This window comes from Caloenas nicobarica, chromosome 3, assembly GCF_036013445.1.
Source record: "Caloenas nicobarica isolate bCalNic1 chromosome 3, bCalNic1.hap1, whole genome shotgun sequence".
Lineage (NCBI taxonomy): Eukaryota > Metazoa > Chordata > Aves > Columbiformes > Columbidae > Caloenas > Caloenas nicobarica.
In genome coordinates, this window is record NC_088247.1 from 61,355,904 (window position 1) to 61,380,061 (window position 24,158).

The 24,158-nt window shown below is 41.4% G+C and overlaps 1 protein-coding gene across 1 annotated transcript; it reads right to left on the minus strand.

The window, feature by feature from the left end:
- Positions 1–230: 230 nt before the first annotated feature.
- Positions 231–23,078, minus strand: IL20RA (interleukin 20 receptor subunit alpha). The gene is made up of 7 exons (XM_065632197.1): positions 23,023–23,078; positions 8,359–8,488; positions 6,356–6,534; positions 5,486–5,661; positions 4,382–4,526; positions 3,686–3,825; positions 231–1,166 (listed from the first exon to the last, which is right to left on the minus strand). The coding sequence occupies exons 2-7, from the start codon at positions 8,430–8,432 to the stop codon at positions 231–233; spliced, it is 1,650 nt and encodes a 549-aa protein (XP_065488269.1). The 5' UTR covers positions 8,433–8,488; positions 23,023–23,078.
- Positions 23,079–24,158: the final 1,080 nt, after the last annotated feature.

The window sequence follows — 24,158 nt, forward strand, 5'->3', positions numbered from 1 at the left end:
ATTTTTAAAAAAGTAGATAATCTCATAACCTGAGGGGTTTCTGATGGTAGATGAAACCACTTATATCATGCCTAGAAACTGTTATAAATAACACATCATGAATAAGTTGTTCAACTGAGATGGTTCTGAAAGCTTCAATACATTAAGAAGTGTTTGCTCCACTGAGTCAATCACTCTCTTTGGCAAAGGAAACAAGATTTTCATTTTAGAACATTCTAAAAAACTACTGTTCAGTCTTCCATTTCTACATGCAGTTCCCATTGTTCCTTGAATTGTAGGAGATACATTTCTTGGTCCTCTAATGATTCATCAGATACTTCTTTCTCATACAGTCTGGACAAAATTCCCTCTTTGTCATGATCATCACACTTGAATACTCCTTCACACACCTGATTTTCAACACTAGACAAGGTAGGAATATACAGTCTTCCAGTGTGAGGATCCCAGTCTACTAATATGGTCTGTCCACCCTCTTTGTCCATGAGGCCATGTTCTGTTTTTTCCAGGTGAGAATAGGATGTCTGCCTGGATTTTTCAGTATCCAAGTCCACCAAGTTGATTTGGGTCTCACCCAGCAATTCATCTGCTGCATCAACCACTTTCAAATTAGGTTCCTCTGTTTTCTGTCCCAAACAAAAGTCTGTTGCCTGCACCTCTAGTTGGGGGCAATACGGCTGTCCTGTTTTCATATTAATCAAGTCCCCCAAAGCAATCTGTGGCTCACCTAGCAGTCCTCTAGGGGGAGAGAAGTTCTCTTTCAAACTGAGGTCTAGTTTCTGACCAGGACTGAAGTCTTCAGCCCTTACATCATGTTCATATTCTACAGTCTCTGCATTTTTCTGTCTTAAAGTATTATTTGTTTCAGGCTGGCCATAAGGTGGCCACTTCCCAGTTTGGTCCCCTTCTGCTAAAATATCCTTTTCATGTGAAATCTCTTCAGGTAAAATATCAAGCAAGTGCTTTGTTTCCAGCACTACTTTTGAAGGCAAATCCTTCACTTCGGTGCCATCGTAAACAGTGTAATAATGGGGACTTTTCCTTTCTGATAGAGGATTGGATTGTTGAGATGGCTTGTACTCATCCATGTTAACAGTGATAAGATTGACCACTATTTTTTCACATGGTATGAAAACCTTTTCCTTGCATTTGTCAGTGTAGTGCCACACCTGGAAAGGAAAAAAAAAAAATATTTTGAGTGAACGCCATCTTTCTGCTTCTTATACCGTCATATATTTTTAAACAGAAGGCTGGACTAGACCTTATTAGGAGGTTATTTCAATGTAGAGAAGTAGTTCATAATATAAACCTATAGGAGCGTTAATATGCTTGACTTTTTTTATTCTATCCAAAGTAAAACGATATTATGACCAGCTCCAATATCCATTTTCTCATCTTCTCCTTGTCAAAGTAATGGTTAGAAAAATTTTTTTGAATTCAGGTTTTGTTTCCACCAGTACAAACTCAAGTGACTTTGGAGAAAACATTCAAGTTGTCATTGGGTCACAGATTACGGAGTCTATTCCACTCTTTATAGCCAGTGATGAGGAAGTGCAGTCAAAACCACACCCCACAAGCACAAAGTCAGGTACCATGTTAAAGCATAGCTTACAGAGAATTTAATAACATCAGGGTTCCTTTCAGAGAGGAAGCCATATAGAAGGTTGAAGTGCAGTGTATGGAGCCTGCATTGTGCAGTCTGTCACAGGCTGCTTTTGTGACTGTGATAAATCAGCTAGTTAAACAATAGGAATCTTTCTGAAATGAGTAATATTTCTAACAGGAATAAATACTGTATGAGCAGTCACTAAAGGAAAGTGCAACAGAAAAACAGCCACCAGAATCTGCACTTCAGTGCTTTCAAGCTTGAATGGGAGACTAGGAGCACTAATCCATGTACCAGGTAGTCTGAAAGGTCCCCCAGGTCAAAATAAACTGCTTATTCCACCTCCACCTGACCCACAGGATGCCCATGTGGAACAGTCTGTAGGTTGGGAAAGCCAGAGAACATCATTAAAATACCAGGTCTATAGTCATTTTTTACCTTAACATCAACTGAATCCAGAGGTGGAGAAAGAAAATTGGAGCTTCAAAGTGGTCATTGAAAAAAACTCAAACCCAACACACGAATTATACATTTATTGGAGAAAAAGCTCCTGGAGTTGGAGTTTAGTCTGCTATTGAGTGGGAATTTTTCACTTTACATTCTTGGACTGTAAGAGCCCTGTTCTGCTAGCTCTCCAAGGGACACCAAGCTATCTCCCCCTACTATGCCCTGCACCCCAGCATAAAGAATAAGTAATAAGAAAGATGGATTAAGACTTTTTATGAGGGCCTGTAGTGACAACAGGCAATGGTTTTAAACTGAAAGAAGGCTGGTTTAGCTTAGATGTAAGGAAGAAATTTTTCACCATAAGGGTGGTGAGGCACTGGAACAGGCTGCCCAGAGAAGCTGTGGATGCCACATCCCTGGGAGTGTTCAAGGTCAGGTTGGATGGGGCTTTGAGCAGCCTGGTCTAGTGACAGACGTCCTTGCTGATGACAGAGGTGTTGGAACTAGATGATCTTTGATGGCCCTTTCCAAACCAAAACTTTCTGTGATTCCATGATGCTGTGATAAAGCCAGTGCCTCGTCAGGTGCAGGAGGTGTCTCCTTGCACATCTGAACACACTACAGCAGTAGCTGCTCTGCTCCTTCTGAACCCACAGTCCCTTTATGAACATTTCTCCTGTCACCTCTGTGCTGCTTTAGATTTCTTCAGAAAGAGCAGCATGTTGAAACCAGCTCACTTATATCTCCCATCCCACAGTGTCATGCAGATTGCATTAACATCAAAGTGTTCATTCATTATTGTAATTGTATGGTTATGCTTGAGCAACTTGTTTAGAGGTAACTGTGAGAAAGCTCTGCTGGGCTTATGGGCTAGAAATCCATAGTGTTTCTTAGACTTTGGTGGGGTTTTTTAATTTTTTTTTTTCCTAAAAATTAGCAAAATTTGCAGTTCTAAGAAACTTGCAAACACTTTTACACAGAAAGTGTATTTGGGTTGTGTAAATAACAGAATGTGTTTTTTGGTACATTTTGGGGTGTTACAAAATGGTGCAGTATTGTAAAGTATTCTTGAAATCCAGAATAAATTATCCATATCATGCATGTGCACTAAACCCTTCACAATAACAATTAAATGGTAAGACGTGGTAATACGCAGTAATAGTCCCAGAAAACATCATGGTAGGGTTCTGCACTGCTTAATTATCTTCTCTTCTTGGTTCTGATTTCAGCTAATTAATAACTTACGTTCACTGAATCTCTACTTTGCTGCTTCTTAGGTCAATTTAGGGAGTGCCGACTTCCTAACAGAATTTGCTTCAGTGCACCTCAAACCTTGCTTATGGCAATGACTCTTCCCAAACCAACAGCTCTGTTCTGATCCTCATTAGCTCTGGTCATCTTTTCGGACCTGGGCATCTTTTTAGACACAGTTGCTAACTTGAGTTACTACTTTATTTTTCTTGCATTTAATAACCCTTAACGTGATTTTTTTTTTTCTTGATCTGAATGGCAACTAGAGCTTTGATTTGTAACTAGCCATGGTTTCCTCCCAGCCAACTTGGAGCCCTGGAAAATGCACATCTGTCCTGTGACTGCCAAGGTTGGCAGCGACCTCCTGCAACAGAGAACACTTACCAGGTTTGTTGGATGTTTCTGTTTGCTGACATGAATATACCTGTGCACACAATAGCATGTCATTGAAATAAAAAGGACAGCAAGCATGATAGGCAGAATATATCCAAATATGATTGTTACAGTCTCATCTGCCGTTTTATCTGTTAACAAAACAAAAGTTTTCATTGTACTGAGCAACTTTTTAATGTATTCAGGTAGTCATGTGCATTTACCACATTGCTTTTTGGATATGAGATGCAAATGTTTTAGATAAACAGAGAATTTGTAGAATTTTTAAAAAATGACATTTGAGCTATAGGAAAATTCTTTATTATTACCTAAATTAGAAATTAAATTCTAAACAATAAGTAACAATCCCTCCCTCAGGTTCTCCTGTTACTAACTTCTGCCCCATGAGACTGACTCCGCTCTGCTGCTCTCAGACCTCATTCAAGGAGAAAAAATATTTGTCATTCACTAAGACTCAAAGAATGCAGATCCTCTTATTCTGAGGTACTGTTGTACCTTCCAGTCAGCAGACGGCAGCTACATTATTAAAGGCAAAGATTTTTTTTCATCAGTACAGATGCACAGAGAGGGGAGAAACAGTGTTAGTTTTTCACTCTCAGAATTGATACACTAAGAAATTACAAACTCAATCACCATGTTTTTTTGTAACTTGGATCTTCTTTTTGTAATTTGCCAGCTTACACGTACCTTTCAAAGTAGCAACGCAATATTCTTCGGAGAACCCACTGTGCAGAAGTGGTGTGGTAACATATATCTGTGCACTGACACAATAAGCTGTTCCAGGTTCTAACCAGGGCACAACCAAGGTGTTGTTGCTGATGGAGAAGAACCACTGGAAAACATAAAAAAAGGAATTTTTTTCCCCTTTAACTCCTCACTTATGGGAAGGTAAAGATCTTATATACAAAACATGTCACAAGCACACAAATTTTCTGGAAAGAATAATGATACTTTAAGAACTGCCAGCTGCACCCTTTTTTTCCAGATACAATTACGTTATGTCCTCTCTGAACATTTTGTCATTCTTCTACCACTACTGAACAATTTCATGTTTTGTGTGAAGTAGGACTGTGTACTACCACTAATCCACATTCTCATGCTGATGTTGCAATGGAGCTAAAGCATCACTCCCGCCCTGTCCTGACGCCTACGCCAATAAAAGGCACAAGGTACAGTTCCACAAAATCTTTCAAATTGGGATGTTCTGGTAAAGAACAGAAAATACTGACAAACTGGAGTGAGTCTAGTAGAGGATCACCAGATGGCTGGGGCTGGACCACTTGCCCTGAGAGGGAAGGATGAGGACCTGGAGGTTGTTCCACTTGGGGAAGAAGGCCTGGCTTCAGGGGGACCTAATAACAGCCTCCAGGATGACCCAGGGAGATCACCAAGAAGATGAAACCAGACTCTTCACAGTGCCCGATGATGGGAGGATGAGAGACAATGTACCTAAGTTCAAAAAGAGAGGTTGAGATTGGATATAAAGAAACACTTTTTTTCCTAAGAGGAAAGTCAGGCAGGGGAGCACGTTGTGCAGTCTCCATCCTTGAAGGTTTTCAGGATGCAACTGGGCAAACCCTGAGTGACCTGGTCTGAGCTCAGAGCTGATCCTGCTTTGAACAGGACTTCGAAGTAGAGACCTCCTGAGCTTCCTTTGAACCTGAATGATCCTACAATTCCTATAAGGCTATGAATCCTGTTTCGACCCATGCTGTTATGGACAAAGCACATTTCAGTAAGCAGAGAGCACAGATATAACTGGTGCAATTCTTCAGACTCGTCAAAGTTTACCCGCTTCTTTGTTTTTTTGTTGAGGACAGACACGTTGTATTGCAGGCCAGGATACACTTGAAGCAGAGATATGGATTCTCCCTCAGGACTTCCCTTCCACTTCTCAGGAGCAGTCAGAATGATTGAAATAGATTTCTCAGTGGAAGATACACTTAGTGCGGGTGGACCAATTTTAGCTGGAAAAATGAACATATACAAAAAGCAGTCAAATGCAGCAGAGGCACAATGATTTGGCCATGCAATTTCTTAAAATAGATGATATTAAATTTTTGTAATGTTTTGGGGGGTCTAAGTAGGACTTAAAATAATTTTCTACCAGTATAAATTAATTGCTCAATCAGGTAACTAACTTTAACTTTTTATAAGATAACTAACTTTACAGTGTAAGAAGGTGAACACAGACTTGGAATTTTGCCTAGAAATTCCTTTGACTTCGCAGGATAAACAACCTTGAAGCTCAATTTGCTAAAACAAGCTAAATTACCAGTATGTTCTCAGATTATCTGGTACAGATAAGAAATATCGTACTCTAGAGTATGATTACTGCTTGGTTTAATAGAGCCTTTTCAATATCAGAGTTCTTTATACTGTGGATGTGCCACAACTTTTATTTGCCTTGAGTGAAGCTTTACTATATCATAAAAGAGTATCCAGTATATATGGAGATATATATATATAAAACACACATCCAAATTCTATTATGATTATTTCAACTACTTCTGTGAAAAGCATAACTGTGAAACAACTGCAAAAACTCTAATTGCTCTATATAACCTCACGTTAAAAATAAAATATTTTATGCATGAAGTCTGAGCAGACAGTGTTAATCAAGGCCATTGAACATCTGGCTGTGTGATTTGCTTTCCTTACTGTCTGTAAGAGGGTTGAATCGTGTGGTCTCCATCCAGTCAGAGCACATCCCATTTAAAAAGGCTTTAACACTCGCATAGTATTGTTCTTCATAGTCAGATGTCTCACTGGAGAGGTCACACCATGTTCTGTTGATATTCCTGCATTCTGGCTTTCTAATCCATTTGCCAACACCATATCTATATTGAAAAAGAAAGAGAAAGGAGCTGTAAAAATGCTATTGCCATGATATTAGTAACCTGATAATATAGCACAGAAAGTGGTATTATGGCTGATAAAACAGTTTACTTGTTTTGCAGAAATCTGCAATTTCGAGGGATTCCCAGCTTCAGCTGAGATAAAATAATGTATTTCTACAAGTTTTTAATGAAAAATAAATCAGAGTAGACCCTATCCAGAAGAGGTCATATGGAACTAACTGGGATGTTACTGATACCAATCTAAGTCCAGTTTTGCTTACATAGACCAGAGATCTCTCAACTCCAGCCTCCACAGCTTTAGTTTAAACTCTAAACACAGGATAACAGAGACAGGATAACTATTTAGTTGGAGACAAAGAGTTCTGTCAGAATGGTCAGTGGCTCATCTTGGTGTAGGGAGACAGTGTTCAGGGTCTCCAAGGTGAGTGGACAGGAGACTACTCATTGCTGACTATTACTTCTTTTCCTTGTTTAAAAGAAAGACTCCATTGGAATACAATGAACTTCAAAACCCTCCTAGCTGAAAAAGGGGCATACACGTGTCACCAACGTTTCAGTACTGACCAACTCTTACACACTAGTAGAAGAAATCAAAGTTTCCTTGGAAAATTCCTGCCTGGATTTGCTCAGAAGCTCCTGCTCCTTAAATGCACATTATACTGAAAATAATTCCCCTTTGGCTGCTAATCAGTGAGGGCATGTGGCAGCTTCTGTGTGACTGCAGGAGAGTATTTCTCACCAGCATTTTCCACTGAGCTGAAGGCCTTGCTCTCCTAGGCAGACAGAAGCACATGAGTATTTTTCTGTGGACCAACTGACTCTGCAGAGTCAGCATAGCTCGTGCTTCCTAAGCATTTTACCTTCTATACAATTACTGTTCATTCCATAATTACTGATCACTCTTCCCTTTTCTAGGAGGTGGACGGTGTCATTCCTCTGTTTGCACAGTGAGAAAGATCTGGGCAAAAGAGGTTGCAGTCTCTGACTGTAGAAACAGCTCCTTCCTGTTTTTAGTAGCCAGTACATGTTACAGGAAACTTCTGGAGGTCTAAAGTTGTTTTAGTGCCATGAAAAAATTACTAGATTGAGGGAAATGTTCATATTAGAGGTAAAGACTGGGAGCATGACGTCATCCATGACTACAGTGCTACACCTGTTTACAAGCTAAACTTCTATCACTGTCCTGCAGAATGATCCAGTGCTCTTTCAGTGGGAATAAGGGATTCTGGTCCTTGCTCAAATTCCTTGATATCCTGCAATGGTGCAAACCTTGAAAATAGAAAGGCCTGATTCTAATCACATTACTTGGTTTTCTACAATACTTGTTAAATTCAGTGGATTTTCTCCTAGACTAGAGAGGCTTGAAGGATCAGAAGAAATCTGTGGGACTTGGGTCTGTTAGAAAAGACCAAGAAAACACTGGGTGGTGTTAATATTCTATTAAATACTACATCTCCAGATCCATTTAAATGTGTACAGAAAGCTAATTTGTACAGATTCCAATCCACAGCACAGTCCTTCCTTGTCCTTCTGTCTCATTTCTCAGGAATGCCCCTGAAAGCTTCCATGTTGCATCCTACACTTCTTTAATAGGAAGTCATTCTCCTTTTAATTTTTTTTAAACCAAATCTGAAGTAAGCAGTACCAGAAGTAAAGGTTGAAAACTGTATTGCTTAAATCTGACACACATTTTAGTTCTCCTTCCTTTACTTTTCAGCAGCCCTATCTTGCATCAAGATTTTTTAAATTATTATTTTAAATGCCAAAATAAAAGTGTGGGTTAAAATAGACAAGCCAACTTACACTGAATACTTCACCTTGTAGAGTACTCCATCTCCCGTGCCCTCTGGTGCTGACCAGTGAAGGACGTTCTTCATGTTTATAGATTCAAAATGGACATTCCTAGGGTTAGGCAAAGAACAATACAAGTCTCCTGAGAAAGAAAATGAGAAAGGAACAATATACACTAAGAATCTGCTAATACATATGCTTCCAAGTTAAACAAAATAGATACATATTTTTAAGTAAGGCATAAAATTCTACATACTGCCTTTCTTATAATTAAAAAGACAAAGTTGTTAGCCATGGAAATTCAGTCTTTTTTGAAAGTGTCCCTAGCTAGTGCAGTCCATCTGTATGTGTTTTTTCTCTAGCAAAAATAACTTTGCCATTTATGGCAGCCATTGGCATGGACATATTCAGGGACTGGAAGCTAAAGTTGGAAAAGCTCAGCCTAGAAGAGGCATGCATTTCATAAAACCATTTGAGTATCAGAACAATTTAACATCGGAAATTGTAAAAATATCCTCAATGCTTCAGTAGAATTCTTGTTGCAGCTGAGTGGACTTTTAAAAATCAAACCAGGTATTTTTGAAAAGACACACAGAGTCTACTGCAAACACAGCTTTACAAACAGATGTGTGATTTCACCCTGGGGGATCAGACTGGATAATCACAATAGCCCTGGTGTCATTTGACCATCCATGGTGATCCTCCAGAAAGTCAAAAGTGAACACCCACTATTAGGACCCTGATCTAAATTGCTGTTCATTGCACCAGCTTTGGAAATGAACAAACCAGCAAGCCTGAGGCTCTTCAGAACCCCGTTTCATTTCTTCCTAATACACACTCCTCCTCTCCTAAATCAAATGGAGATGGGCCCAGGGGCAGAATCCCAAGCTCCAAGTTGTGACTCAGTCCCAGCACCTCCTGCCATGAGACCTGCGCCCACGGGAGTAACCTGAAGCTGCAGCTGCTGGGAAGGAGCTTCTCATTGAGAGGGACCACAGGAGCATAATGAGGAAGAGAAAAAGTGAATCTGTGGTTTTTCAGGACTTTTCAAAACCCTTAAACTCTTCCGCCAGGGATGAAATTCTAGTTTTTAAGATAAGAAGAAGAGACAAAGAAAGGGAGAAATAACACATATTAACACAAACAGTGGGAACCTCTCTGAATTAATAATCCTTGGCCTTTGTTACTTCTAAAGCAGACCTTAAAGAGTTTTTGTAGCATATGTCATTATTACTAGAGTAATAGTATTCATCCTCCTGTATATGTAACATATAGCTGCTTTTCTAAGCAAAAGTAACAACCATTTTCCACCATTAACTTGCTGACTCCTAGCTGTCTTTGAGCCAGACAGTAAAAGCTTTTTTCTTCGATACATTTATTAAAACAATCTCCTTGCAATTCCTTAGAGACCAATTACTTTAAATTGTCTAGGTGGAAACTCTGGGTTTTCCAAGTCTCTAGGTGTATGTTAATGTTCAAAAAGAAACTCTGATATATGCCTGCACTCGTATCTTCAGATCATAAAGCTGTTTATGGAGGGTATTTCTAATGTTGCTCTCTTTTATCTTTAGCAGTTAGCAGTTAGTTCAGTGGCTTTCAATTTTTTTCTAGTCAGAGAACAAGTTTCATCAGGTATAGTCCTTAGGGCAAGCTTATTCGTTTACAAAATGTATGTAGAAAGTCCCACTTCCTTGAACACTTGGACACAGAAATGCCCAGTGACAGTCATTTTGCAAGAGCTCAAACTATAGACTCAGTTATACAGAAATTTTAAAAAGCTTTGGGATGCCAGGGAATGTAAAAGCAGCAGAAAGAGATCTCCAGGAACCTGCCTTACTCTAACATTTGCTTCCAGGTGGGAGATACAGAACCTAGAAAACAAAAGGTTTTGATTTCCCCCAAAATAAATGACCTCTGCAACAGCTTCATGTGAAACTAATCTAAATGCAAATATGAAGCTGCCCAAAACAGCAAAGAAAATGGCCAAAAATTTGAAACATCTGTTCAGTAAAACAGAGAACTCCTAAACCACTCATGTGCATGCTACTAAGAAGAACAAGACAAAACCAGCATTACATGGACTACAAGAAATCATCTATTCATCAAGTTTCATTCTTTGTACCACATCCCAGCACTAAAGTGTATGAGACTTCAGGAAGCCCATGAACTGCATAATCAACAACCAGGAGTAAGGGATTAGGGAAAAAAAAAAAAAGAAACCCACCAAACCAAAAGCCAAAGTCACACAATCCTACCCAAGCCCTGAGAAAGGCAACCAGGCAATCCATGTAGAAAGGGAGGGAGAGACTGAGGCACAAACAAATTTTCTGCTGCAATTCCCAAGCAGGAGGAAATACAGTGTAGGTATTTCCTTAGATCGCTGGGAATCAAAGCCCTAAAACGCTTCTCATTAAAAAGCAATGAGGAAAAAAACAAGAAAAAGCACAACAAGGAGAGATTTAAGAATGAAACAGAGTCTGGAGGACAATGGATGGTCCAAAACCTCTGGAGGAAAGCCTAAAAAAATTCTAGCACTTAAACCGCAGCACATGAAGAGGAGATTTGTCTCTGGTCTCTGAGCAAAGCATCTACTCTGCAGTGGTCATAAAGAGCACAGGAAGATAAACTCTTCCATAGGTTCGTTCATCTCTCTAGTTAGGATGGACCAGGCCAGGTGCATCTCTCTCCCTCCAGTGGAGATGGTGGTCAAGCCCACCAGCTTTTATCTCTGCTTCCTCAGCAATAAACTTAGCAGAGATGCACCTTGTCTGGGGAGGAGTGGCAAGGAACACTGTAAGTATTCACATGAGAAGGATAATCTGTCCTATATGTCCACCCTGAACTAAGAGGAAAAAGAAAGGAGTTCAGTTTCTGCAAAAAGAGTGGCACTAGGAGTAACTTCTTAATGGGAAGAGGAGCAACACATGAGGATGGGTCAGCTGGGAGGGCTGCTGAATGTTTTGAAGGGCAGATTAGAGAAACATCTGCCAGAAATGACACTAATTTAGTTGATTCTGCCTAGGGACAGGGGGACAGACTGGGTGATCTCTTAAGGTCACTGCCAGCCCCATTTTGATATGTTTTCTTATACTATCTGACAAATCTGGCTTCACACCGAGTAGTAATAAATTTGGCAGGGGTACCGCTGAATCAGGTACAGGACAGCTAAAAACTTCCCTAACAGCTCACTTTTCACACCTTTTTTCTTCAACATTTTTGAAATGTGTACTGCTTATATGGCTAATCTATAGTCACCAAATTGAACTGGCTGGAGGCAGCCAGCTCATCACAGACAAGGGAAATTACTTCCACTGGTTTTCTAGACAGTTTTCGTTTGCCTGTACCTTTTGACATTTGCCCATCCTCACATAAAAACATTTATATTCCTCGAGCACATTTTAAAGTAGCAAGAGTCATGCATTCGTCTGTCACATTAAAATATTTTTAAACTAGTAGCATGTAAAGGTGTTTTTTGTTGATTTTTTTTTTTAATTTCTCTCCTCGCAGTATGGTTTCTGCTGTGGTAAGTGAAGTTTCAAAACAGAAACACTGACTGCAGCAGTTGAGCCAATCTCAGCGTGCAGAACCCACAGCGTGTATCTTTACAAGATCTAAAGCAGTACAACACTGCCGGTGAGTTCCCACCTGTCCCCAGCTCCGTGTGATTTGGAAGGCAGAGGGACCAAGACTGTTAACTTTCCATTTGCTGCAGAAGCAGAGATTTGGTTTCTATTTCTGATCTTGCTAGTAAAGGCTTCTGTTTGCCCTTACAACAAATCATGCAAGTGTTTTATTCCTCAGTTCTGCATGTGTAAAACAAGAATAAAACTACCATACTCCTCTATTTCTCCAGGAAGACTTAAGAATAAACTCCTTCATGTTTATTTGATGCTCAATAGTATCAGGAGGCACACGTAGAAAATAGATCATACATAGAGTTTGTATGTTCCATGGTTATCAGTCAGGAGAGGACTCAAGTATGTGCATCAGCTGCTTATTTCAGTATCTTGTCTTCAAAAACAACGCATCCAGTTATATTCTGATTTTATTTCCGTTAACAGGGATTAATGGCATGGGTGTCACATGGAGTATTTTCAGTTTGTTCTGGCCTACGTGAGAACAGAAATCAGTCATACACATTGTTTTGCTAGGTTTAGTCTGTCTCATCGATAGTCTGCAATGGCTGTCGTCACTTCCCAGTATAACTAAGTCACTTTATTTATTTATTTCATGGAAAAACCTAAAGCCCTTATTACCGTCTTTGGAAATGCTGTAAATCAAACCTTGAGTAATATCATTCTTTAAATCTTCATGACTCTGCACACCTGGACTGGAAAGAAAGCAATAATATAGGCTTGCAAACTTCACCACCACGAGGAAGAGCCAAGTTCTGATCTTAGACTAAGCTGTTGCCAGACTCTTCAAAATAGGTGTGACTTAGCCTGAAAACACCTTCACGTGTGAGCCAAAAACCCCACTGACGTCAGTGAGATTATTCACATGAGTAAAAGATGGCACAGCAGGTGCCTCATCTTCTCTTTGTGAAAGTGTCTGCTGGGTTTAAAAACCTGGCCAGTTTTAATCACGTAGAGCTCCCTGTCAGGTATGTGCCTTGCTCAAGCCAGTACTGTTCAAAGCTTGGTTTTAGTTACAGCCCTATCTATCTATCTCTACCCACATAAATACACACACACACACACAAATACAAATATAAACACACATAATTTCCATGTTACGACTATTATCTGTGCCGTGTATCTACTTTTTATCTAGTAGGAGGCATCACTGCCTATGTTGATGACAAAGAGCTGTGTTTAATGTCAATACTGCAGAACAAACACAGCTGCAACTACTTGTGCCCTCTTGCTATAGACAGATTTGTTAATTTCTCATTTCAGTTGTGTAACCTAGCAGCTGCAAAGCATGAAATACATAAATATATAAAAACATAGATTTTTTTTCTTGTATATTGGGTAAAGTTCTGGGGTAGGGAGAAGGCAGAGAACCCACTGAAAGCTGACCTTTTGGTACAGAAATGACTCCTTTTGTACTGCTCTCAAGAAGAGCGATCATCTGCTGGATTTTACTGTGGCAAGGCTACAAGGGTGCAAACACCAAATTATCCAATAAAATAAAACAACAAAGAAGGTCACCGGGTTTCTCTTATAATTTAAGACAGTGAGTGGTGTGGAAAGCATTAAGACAGAAAGGTGGTCCTTACTGCAACACAACTTTTCCCCATAGCCACAGCAGTGAAAGCCAAGGACTCCTCCCCTACAGTCCTCTCAGAATTTAAACAAGGAGCTCCTTTTCTGACAGAGACTTTGGCTTCAACTCCTGTTGTATTTTCTTACTTGAAGGCAGCCCTTGGGAGCACCTCTGATGGAAGCAGCTCCTTTGTGCTGGGCACCGAATTTATGGGCAATGCTGCAGGCACTCCCTATGCCTCACCATTTGCAAGTGCCACTCGAAGGCCACAGATCTAATCCACGCTCACACACCTCGGTGAGAGGGCAGCCTCTCAAACAGGTTGACTCCCCACTTCACCTTTTCCCACTGGGAGATTAGACCCACCAGTGAAGCATCAAGCAACTTGGGAGCAATCTAAGACATCAAACACTTGATTCTGGCAATGCTGTAAGCCACTGCCCTTTCTTTAGCCTTTCTGGTCAGCTTTGGGTGACTCCCACCACAGTCCTGCGAAAACTTGCTTGCTCCTTCTGTGCCGCTGCTCTTCATTTTTAAAGAATTTTTAGCTCTCTTTTTTCCCCCCAGCTCATCTGTTTCAATGGTTATGTTGTTCTCAGTGAAAAACTATTCCCTCAAATGCATGTCTAAGCATAACATAAAAATGGTCATAGTCAGAACAAATGTCTACTGAGCATTGTGTTGGGTGGTGCTTGCTAGCAGAGGGTTGGGGCTGCCTTTTCTGGCACATCTGCAGCCTGAAGCAAGCTGGCACTGCCATGCAGGAACGCGAGGGAGTACACCAAGTGGTAAACAGGGGAACCAAGCCAAAATCGGAGATCAGAAGTTACAGAGAGGAAGGGAAACCCAGCAAAGCCAGGAATACATATTGGTAAATGTCATTACCTGCTATTAGTCATCTTAGCAACTATTTAAATAAGTGAGTTAACTTTTTAAAAATTGAGTGTGCTTGAAAGTTTCTCTCTGTGCTGATTCTTTTAGACTAGAACTCAATGGGCTGGATAACGAGGAGGAGGAGTCATTACAGCTGAGCTGCCTTTCTCCTGGTGGGTTGCTGGAGCTCTGGGACCGCTGCGTATGAAGCCGGGTTAGCGAAACCCTGTGACTCGAGCAGCGCTGGCAGGAATGTGGGGAGGAGCACGGAGGTGATTTCCTGTTTGAGTCATATCAGTGTTCGAGAGTGAACCACAAAGCGCACTCTTGCCCTCCCGGAACTGGAGCCCATCACTTCAGAAGGGGCACAGAGGAGAGAAAGTAATGGACAGGCACAGAGTCATACGACTCAATGAAAACCAGGCAGTGGAGGAGACAGAAAAGCGTGAGAGAAGTAGTGGGGAAATGTGAGAGAAAGATGAGACTGAGGCATGTGGGGTTTGCTTGTGAAGAAATAAGCAGGCTGCCATTGGAAAGAGGGGAACCCCTGGAGGTCGTTTGGGGAAAGACCACGAGTGGAAATACAGCCTGAAGAGTGGGAGGGGTGCAGAAGAGGGACTGAAGTTGTGGCTTGCCCTGACATGCTCTCTTCCTCCGTGTGAAGTCTTGTGTTTATCCATCCAAACCACGTCCTAACTTATAAAAACGCCCCTACAGAGAACATTTCAGACTCAGTCCAGAGGTACTCAGCTTCAGAAAGGAGGAGAAAATCTTCCCAGTCCATTGAAGACTTGCTAGGAGGTGGCTGTGGCAGCTAACATCCATTCCTTTTTGCTAACTTGTATGACAGAAACAAAATACACTGATTTTTTTTTCCCACTGTGTTGAAGGTTTGCAAGTGCAAGAGTAGAACTCGTACTACCTAACCACACCCTGCTGCAAAAACCTCTCCTTGATGCACTTCAACAGGAGAAAGTTATTGTAGGTATGTTTTTTATTAATGCTGAATGATCAATACTGGCCTTAAACAAGGTGAGTGAAATTCAAGGTGTGCTTCTTTAAAATTACTTACAACCCCTTCAAGGCTTTCAGAGTCATAATCCATCAGAAGAGTTTTGTGTTTGTGGTTTTGTTGTTTTTTTAAAAAATTTTTAAATTAAATGTGGTTTTGTGAAGTTTAGAATATAAAAACATTTTTGTCAAAAATAACTAATTTTAAAAGCCCACTGTTGACAGAATTTCATGAGACAATAACTGCTTTTTAAAATAAAAGTTTTGAAGTTATATAAAGTATTAAAAATAGCCCGACTGCCCAGCATTTAATTTTGAGAATTTTCTTTTCTCCTTAGAACATGTTTAGCATTACCAATTTATTGCTACTTAGATCAATCATAACCCAACAGCCAAGAAAAATGAACGCTTAATTAGAAAACCTCTGACATCTTACATTTGTTTTTCAAAATACCTAAGGGTTAAGTAAGCTTTCGGCTTGACATATTGTAAAAATTACACTGTGTGACAGTTATCAGATGAACCATAATACACCACATTTTGGAACACTCCTAATCCATCCTTACATAAAATATTTATTTTTTCACATATAAACTGAGAAAAAATTACTTTTGGCTTTCATCATTTAGTGCTGGCTAATATCTATTAGGCAACAACAGTCCAGTTAGAACTGACAGCACTATATTTATTGCCTAACACACGTTGCTGCTTGCTCTCTGACCTACTGATACCCTGTCTAGAGAAGGGATTTTCTTTTTCTTGGAGTCTAAATTAATCTAATTAGTGAAAATTCCTCTTCTGAATCTGACTATCCCCTTGAGCAGAAGACTGAGTGTAGTGTCAATGAAGGATGAGCACTTGCCTTCGTTTCTGGGGGAAAGGCAATCCTCAAAAGATGCAAATCAAAACACCACCTTCCGCATCCAAGATCTGAGAGAAAGGACCAGCACCCCCAGCAAGCTTGCAATGCCTCATCTCTCACAGGCAATCAGGCTGATGGAGTCACACAGCCACCCCTATCTGAACAACCACGGACAGCCCATCTCCAGTCCCCAGCCAGTACTTGCAAACAGCGAGAGGCAATTTCAACTTCACCGTGTGGAACAGCCAGCACAGCTCTAGGTTTGATCTCTTGCACGGTGCTGGAGACCAGCCGGTCATACCCCAGCAGATGTGAGGAAGCCCATTGGGCATCTCTGCTACTCAAAGTACTCACAGAATTATTTTTCCCACTTGTGCCCCACATTTACACTTCTCCCCACAGACGATGAAGAACATAAGTGCCTTTGGGAAGCAACTGCCTGTAGAGAACTCACAAGAGATGAAGGTTTCCTGGGGTACGTTTCTGCTGGTCTTCTGTCAGGTGTGGGCTGGTGTGTTCTGAGGCACTATATGACTGTTCAGAGTGTCCCACAGTAATCTCAGATATGAACAAGTCAGTATCTAATTATAGGTGTAGTACTATTTTTACTGTCTTTCCTGTACTCAACAAACATTTTTTGCTAAAACCACCAGTCATGATTTTCAGGCTCATTTACCCATCTATAGATTCAAAGTGATTTTGCTGTACAGAGGAAGTTATTCAGCATAATCACCTACATCTTTTACACGTAAGTTCTGAAAGATTGCCTCAGAAATGGTGTTAAAGACAGTAACATACACAGCTGGATCCAAAGGACAGTGCGGTGTCACTGACCTTCAAGGAAACAGCCAGCACGCTGTGATGAGCTGAGGAGCCTGACCATCACCTGGGCTGATGGAGAAGGTAGCTCTTGGTCATGTTTGAGCTGTTGCAAGTTGATTTATACTCAGAGAGCTGAACAGGTCTATTTCTGCATCTGTCTGCTACCTTCTTAAAGTGGGAAAAAGCCCTGTCAGCAATTACATGTGCCTCTGGCAGTTTTCAGTACTTCTGAGCCACATCCTGTACTTAACTATTTTGACTACACAGCCCCCTAAGAGCAGGATATCAATGTGTTTTTGGAAAAGACAAGGAAAGCCAAGAGAATTGAAGTCTTGTGCAAAGCAAATGCAATAATAAATACTGGCTCAAGCGCTCCCTCCAGTCTTAAAGAAACCAGTACGAAATAAATTAACCCCTTTCATCTAAGAGCTGTAATACCCACTTGTGTGTCTTTTTGTGCACAGAGTGTAATCAAGCTCAAACACACAAACCTTGGTATCAGCATGGAGGATCCTTGCACTTCCTGAAGTAACATTCTTCTTCTCTTACTTCCCTTTGGACACATTCCTGTTCCCATCACAGAAATCGGAGTGGAAAATAGAAGGCTGAAAAATAGCTGAGCTGTCAGGTGAAATTTAACTCAAGATGCTAGGGTATAAAGAAGAGAAGAAGGAGCTACAGTATTCCTCCTGTTCCTTTATTGACCTTAAAATACTCTTGCAGTAGCCAGCCAGACAGGAAAAATCATCTGTTTTCCATGAGAAAGAGATATAGTTTATTTAATCTCTTCATATGTAAACTATCCCATACCTCCTGTCCTAAAACTTGTTTCCATTTCTTACTGTACTTTTTTCAAGATAGGATGAACAGTGGATAAAAACCTGCAAGTTGCTGGTACACCAAGTATAAAGCACAAACAGATCTTATATCTTTTAAAATCAGCTCTCTAATGAAACCTCATTTTTGCCTAAAGATGGGCCTTGTTTCCAGAATTTAGGCTCTTACAAAGCTAAGCTTAAAATATGGGAGCTCTTGTTTGGCTCATAAAGAGTGTTTTTTCTCTCTCTTAGGTATTAATCCTGTAGTTGTAGATAACCAACACTTGGAGAGAAATCAAACAGCAGAAATCAATCTGTACAAGCCACAACTATAAAAACAAACATAAACTGGAAACACACATGCACAAACTACTTGAGTAACCCTAACCACTTGTTTCTCTTGGAATTAAAACTGTAAAGGCCACTAGAGAACAACAGTCACAGAAGGGTAAGGTCAACAGCTAGAACGATGAATCTGAATGTTCACATGGGGAACTGCAAAGCACACCTGAGTTTAGGAGTTCAATCACAAATCCCAATAGTGTTTGAAGTTCCTCCATAGAATGAACTACCTCTCTCAACCATTTCCATTCCTAATTAACAGGCAATAAGAATCTGCCATGTTGTGGAAATCGCAAGCAATGCCAAACACCAGGACACAGATTACAGCATTGTCCAGAACAGCCTGGCATGAGATTGGAAGGTGGAGATGAGAAGATAAGGGTGAGCCTTTTGACTATATGAAGATGACACTCCTTCTTCATATACTATATTTCTCCTTATGCCAATATCTCTTTTTATTTACTACTGTTGAATTTATTCTTCTCTCCTTCATGCTGGCAGAGAGCCAGGAATTAGCACATAAAAACACAAGATCAGCCCTCCCCTATACTTCCACTCTTATTACTGAAGCTTAATGTCCCCTCCAGTAAACACACAGATTATCACCACCACAAATGCAGTCCAATCCTGCTGAGTATATAGACATATACTGGGTAACACAAAATACTACATGTACAAGATTGTCAAGGTTTCTGAGGATTCAAAAATCATTGTATTTTACCATATCTTTCCCCACTTCTCTACCTTTGCATGAATTTTTTTTTCCTTTGAATCATTAAGCTAATCAAAGAAGAGAATTTTCTGTGAGTTCTTACTGTGTTTGGGTAACATACAGCCACAACTTCAAGTGCAATTTATAAACTTCCCAGGACACGGACATTACAAAGCATATCCACAGGGCAATTAGCTTATTTATTATGTGTGCATGCCTTATATACAAAATAACCTGATGTTTCAGCACATTATTTAATACTCTAGCTAATACTTACTGTCTGTGTCAACACAACAGAACAGCCTCTTCTCAGATCCAAAACGTGCCTTAAATCATCTTGTGTCAATATCTAAACATCTCAGCACTGTTTAACTTGGAGCTAAGCATTTCACTTCTGTCCTTCATGAATTATGACTGGTGCTCAAAGACTGTGTATTCATGCAGGAATAGAAGTGGTTGTTCAGGCTTTGTTTCTATCAAAATAAGCTGAGCAAGTTCCTTCTACTGTTCCAGCTTTTGAGGGGAGTGAATTGCAAACGCCAGTCTCTCCCCTTCTCTCAAATCCAGGAGCAGCATCTACAGAGGGCTTAAAGTTTTTAAAGCACTGCATGTGTGCTGACATCAGGAAGACTTCTCAAGGATTAACTGTGGGTATGTGAGAAGGAAAGGATGTGGATTATTAGCACTGGAATCTTGCCTGCCTTCTGGATGGCTTTAACATGATAAAATATGTCTGGGCATCAATGTGGTCCCTGAACTCCATCTCAATAGCATAACTGCAAATCCGTGACCCCTTTTATCGATTTATTGCGTATTTCCCAGGACAATATCTTGAGCGAAAGGGACGTTTGGCACCTTTCAGCACTCTAGTAACTGTGAAAGAAAAAATGTTGACATTTGCTTAAAGGGATGCCTGAAGCTGCTTCTCAGAGTGTAGATCTATTTATTAGTAAAAAAACATAATAAAGTGGAAGATGAAAGACAAGTAAAATAAATCAGGTGTGTCAATGCAGACCAAGCAACTCACGCAACTGCTAGAAAACATTTAAAGGGGGAAGATTTCAAGGTCCCATCATAAAAAAACATAGTTGACACAGCCATATACCAACTCAAGTGGGATCTAAGGCTATGTCTACATTACTGAGTAATACAACCAAATAGGAACAGGTCTGTTACATGAAAATGTTGGTATGGAGAAAACTTTGTCTACACTATACACGTTTCCGGTTTTTTTCTTTTTAACATTGGACTAGCTCTACTTGCATTAGATATGCTGATGGAGCACATACTCCAGAAGAAATCCAGTTCCAAGACTGCATCACAATACAGACAAAAGCACAGTAAGTGAAATAATTGAGACATTTGCTTCAAAATCACATGCCTTACCTGAACAAAAATATTAAGTACATCTTAAATATATCAAAAGGCTTCTATTTTTGCAGTACAGCATTCAGGCTCATTTTCCCCTCCTCATAGTAAGTATATATTGTAGTATCTGGGTTGTTTTTTGTTTTGGTTGTCGTTTTGTTGTTGTGGTGGTGGTGGATTTTTTTTTGGGGGGGGGGGGTTGTTTGTTTGTTAGGGTTTTTTTGTGTGGGTTTTTTTTGTTTGTTTTTTGGGGTTTTTTTCTGTATAGATCTACAGGACAGAGACTGGAATCTACGGGCTAGAAATTTAAAGGTTGCTCCAATTTCAGAATAATGAGGTTAGGGAAATCTCCTCTAGGAGTATGGAGAAGGATTTAAGATGGGACTGGGTAAACTAATAGATAAAGATTCTACTGCTTCCAAAATTCAAGATGTTCCTTCCTATCCTTATGAATTGCGTACAAAAAATTACTAAGCTCATGTGGTGAAGAAGAACATGCTACATTCCTTGATCCTGTTGATTAAACAATGAATTTTCCATTTTTCCCATTTTCTTTTCCATCTTTCCCATTTTCTTTTCCATCTCGCATTTTCCATGCTTTTTTATTTGTTTTAGAGTACAGTGAGTGAAACATTGGTTTACAAAAATCCCCCTCAAGTGCTGTGGCAAGTAAAAATTTTTGTCCTGTGCAAAACCAGGTAATGCTCAGATGGCCTGTAAGAATAAGATTGTACCACTAACACACCACAGTGAAAACAATAGGTGTTTTGCAAAGGTTCAACTATAAATTCAGAGTTCAGAAAGGAACTCGATAAGAGAACCGAATGGGACAGGCATAGTACAGATCCCGTAAGATGCAAGAGGTCGAGAGTGAAGTCCTGCTGTAGAACTACTTTCCATGGCACTTGGGCTCCTGTGCAGTCTGTTCCTACTTCAGCACCAGATCAAGCCCTTAGGACAAGTGCAGTATTTTCAGGACCGCATCTGCTTGCAACTGGCACCCATGCTGCTTCTCTTGAAAGAAAATACCCAAAAGAGACTCCTTTACCTATCATTTCACTTTGGAGAAAGAGCAAGACATGCTATAACGGTTCTGCATCTCATACTTTTTTTTCCATTATTAGCAAAATACCGATAGGCTGAATTAAAACAACCTTTACTGTCTCACACTGAAGAGGTTAAAATGGAAGCCCTAAGCCTTTAGTGAAAAGGACAGCTCTCCCTTCCATGCGGGTATTTCTGTCAAAACCCCCCTGAAATTACATCCAGCTAAAACCACTAGTCAAAACCAACATAACTCCCTTGATATTTTCCCAAACCTTCTTTGGAAGCAAAACCAGTATTAATCGAATTTTAAATTTTTGTTTTAAGGGTAACTCAATGCCAGTTACATGGATTTTCCAAAACACTTGCACTAATGATCAGCACACTTAAATAAAATGAAAACAATGTGGTCAGTTACCTAAAAAGAAGCTGGTATTGGTATCTCTGAAAGCCACTCAAAATCACTGATGCATAATGGAGCAGTTTGTCAAAAGAGTTAATGGAGACACAGTACTTAGCACTACTCAAGAGCATTCAGGTTATGAAGAACAATCCTTACTGCCATCCGGCTCTCACAGGGTCTAGAAATTTTGGTGTGGATTTAAATGGGAGCAGATTTTATCCTTGTGTATTTAGTTTTGGAGGCAACATTCGCAGCAGAGAACAATAGCGCAGAGTCTGTTTCTCAGACGACCTGCTAATCTCTGCAATGCCTTGCCCAGTTTTATACTCCAGGAATATAAAAAAAGAAATAGTGTCTGATGCTTTTAACAGTAGCAGGGGACCCACCATGCACACACATTCAACAGCTACGGTTTACAAGCTCATTCCCACTCCATAACATCATTGCTCATGCCAGAGACTGCTGTTAGAGCTGCCCCCACAGCCCATGCCGGCTGTCACCTTTGCTGCTCCCTCTGTCTCCTTGTGCTTGGATGGGTGGCTGTCACTGAAGGAGTGCTCTAGTCTCCGGATGGGAGAAGGGAAGCAGAGTCACTCAGGACACTGGCACATGAGCTGAATTTCTCTACCAAAAAGCCATCCTGCCTTTTGTTTTAATCTGGCTCTTCACTGCTCAGGTAGGACTGCTGGATTTGGTCACTGTCAAGCACAAAGGAAGTTACAAACACCAAAGATATACGGGGAGTTAACCCGATGCATATTACAAGGGCTATCTCAACAGCATGCTATCAATTTATAGCTGAAAGTAAATTCGCATACAGTTTGTAAAACCTAACCCCAGCATAACTACGGAGACAAGAAAAAGGTGAAGTAACATTGTGGAAATACCAGTCCTCTTCTTTCAGTGAAGTATCAGAGGCCAGAAACACGAATATTAAATAAAAGCACCGCTGTCTCACACGAACGGCACACAGCGTCCCAGCCCTGGAAGAAGCCGCCTCCCGGGCCGCCTGCAAGCAGAGGGAGCGGGGCGGCGCGGAGCGGCACGGTGGGGCCGGCGCGCCAGGACAAGCGAGCGCGGAGATGACCCCGGGGACCCGCGGCGCGGGGGGTCCCGGCACCCACCCCCAGCCCGGAGAGGGATGCGCATCCCCCGCGGGCCCGTGGCGGCCCCGCAGGAGCGGGCGGTGGGACGGAGCAGCGCCGCCACCTACCTGTGTGCGCCGCGGCGGGCGGCAGCAGGAGCAGCGGCAGGAGCAGCAGCCAGGCCGCCCCCCGCCGCGGCCGGCCGGCGCCCATGGGGCTCACATCTCCCGGCCCGGGGGCGCCCCGGCTGCCCAGCGCCGCCACCGCGCGGGTGGAAGGAACCGAGCGCCGGCGGGCGGGGCGGGCAGGGCAGGGGAGGAGGAGCCGGGCGGGCAGCGCTGCGCTGCGCGGGGGCGGGAGTGGGAGTGTAGGTGCTCCCGCGGAGGCAGGCGGGGGGCTGCGCGGAGGCAGCGGGTCCCTCCTGGGCAAGTGGTGCCTTCTCCAAGGCGAGGGATGTCTTCTGCTGCACCCCTCGGTGCTTTCACTGATGAATAACTCCCCTTTACACCCCTTTTTTTTGCAGAGGAAACCGACGGCCACTAGGCTACATCTTTGGGTGTTCAGATGTCTGATTTTTACCCATTACTTTGCATTAGTGTGTTTGAACATGGGAAGAGGCTATGGAGTCTTCATCGTTGGAGATACTCAAAATCCAACCGATCACAGAGCTGACCGCCCTGCTCCATCTGAGCCTGGTTGGACTAGAAGGTCTGCAGAGGTGCATTCCCACCTCAGCATCTCTGGGATTGTTGGAAATAACATGTTTAATGTTGTGAACAGAGCTCTCGCTGTCTTTATGTGCAGCTGCTCAGTGCAACTGTCAGTGAGAGTAGAAGGAGCTGAGGGAACCTTAAAGGGAGCATGCTGTGCTTGTGAGGTGCTATAGACTGAATACTTGGAGAGGCTCTAGCAGTTGAAAATGCTGTGACATGGGCACGTTTCCTTCCCTCGGATAGACCCCTGCCAGCTCCTTTCCTGCCAACTGACCTGATTCGTTGTCCTCCCAGTTCTTTTACTCCCTTCCATCTTGTCTCATCTATCTTGGCACCCTTTTGCCAGTTTTTGGTTTCTCAGTGTTTCATCGCTATTTGTGTTTCATCGCTATTTATGTCCCTGCCATTCTGCTCTTAGGCTTTTCTGTATAAAAGATCAAGCAAACAAGAGCTGATACCCAACTGCTATGTATCAATCTGCTTTGAAGTGATAGCATGGGTTGTGTTGACTAGTAAAATGAGAGACTGCTTCTGGAAATTATTGTCTTGCT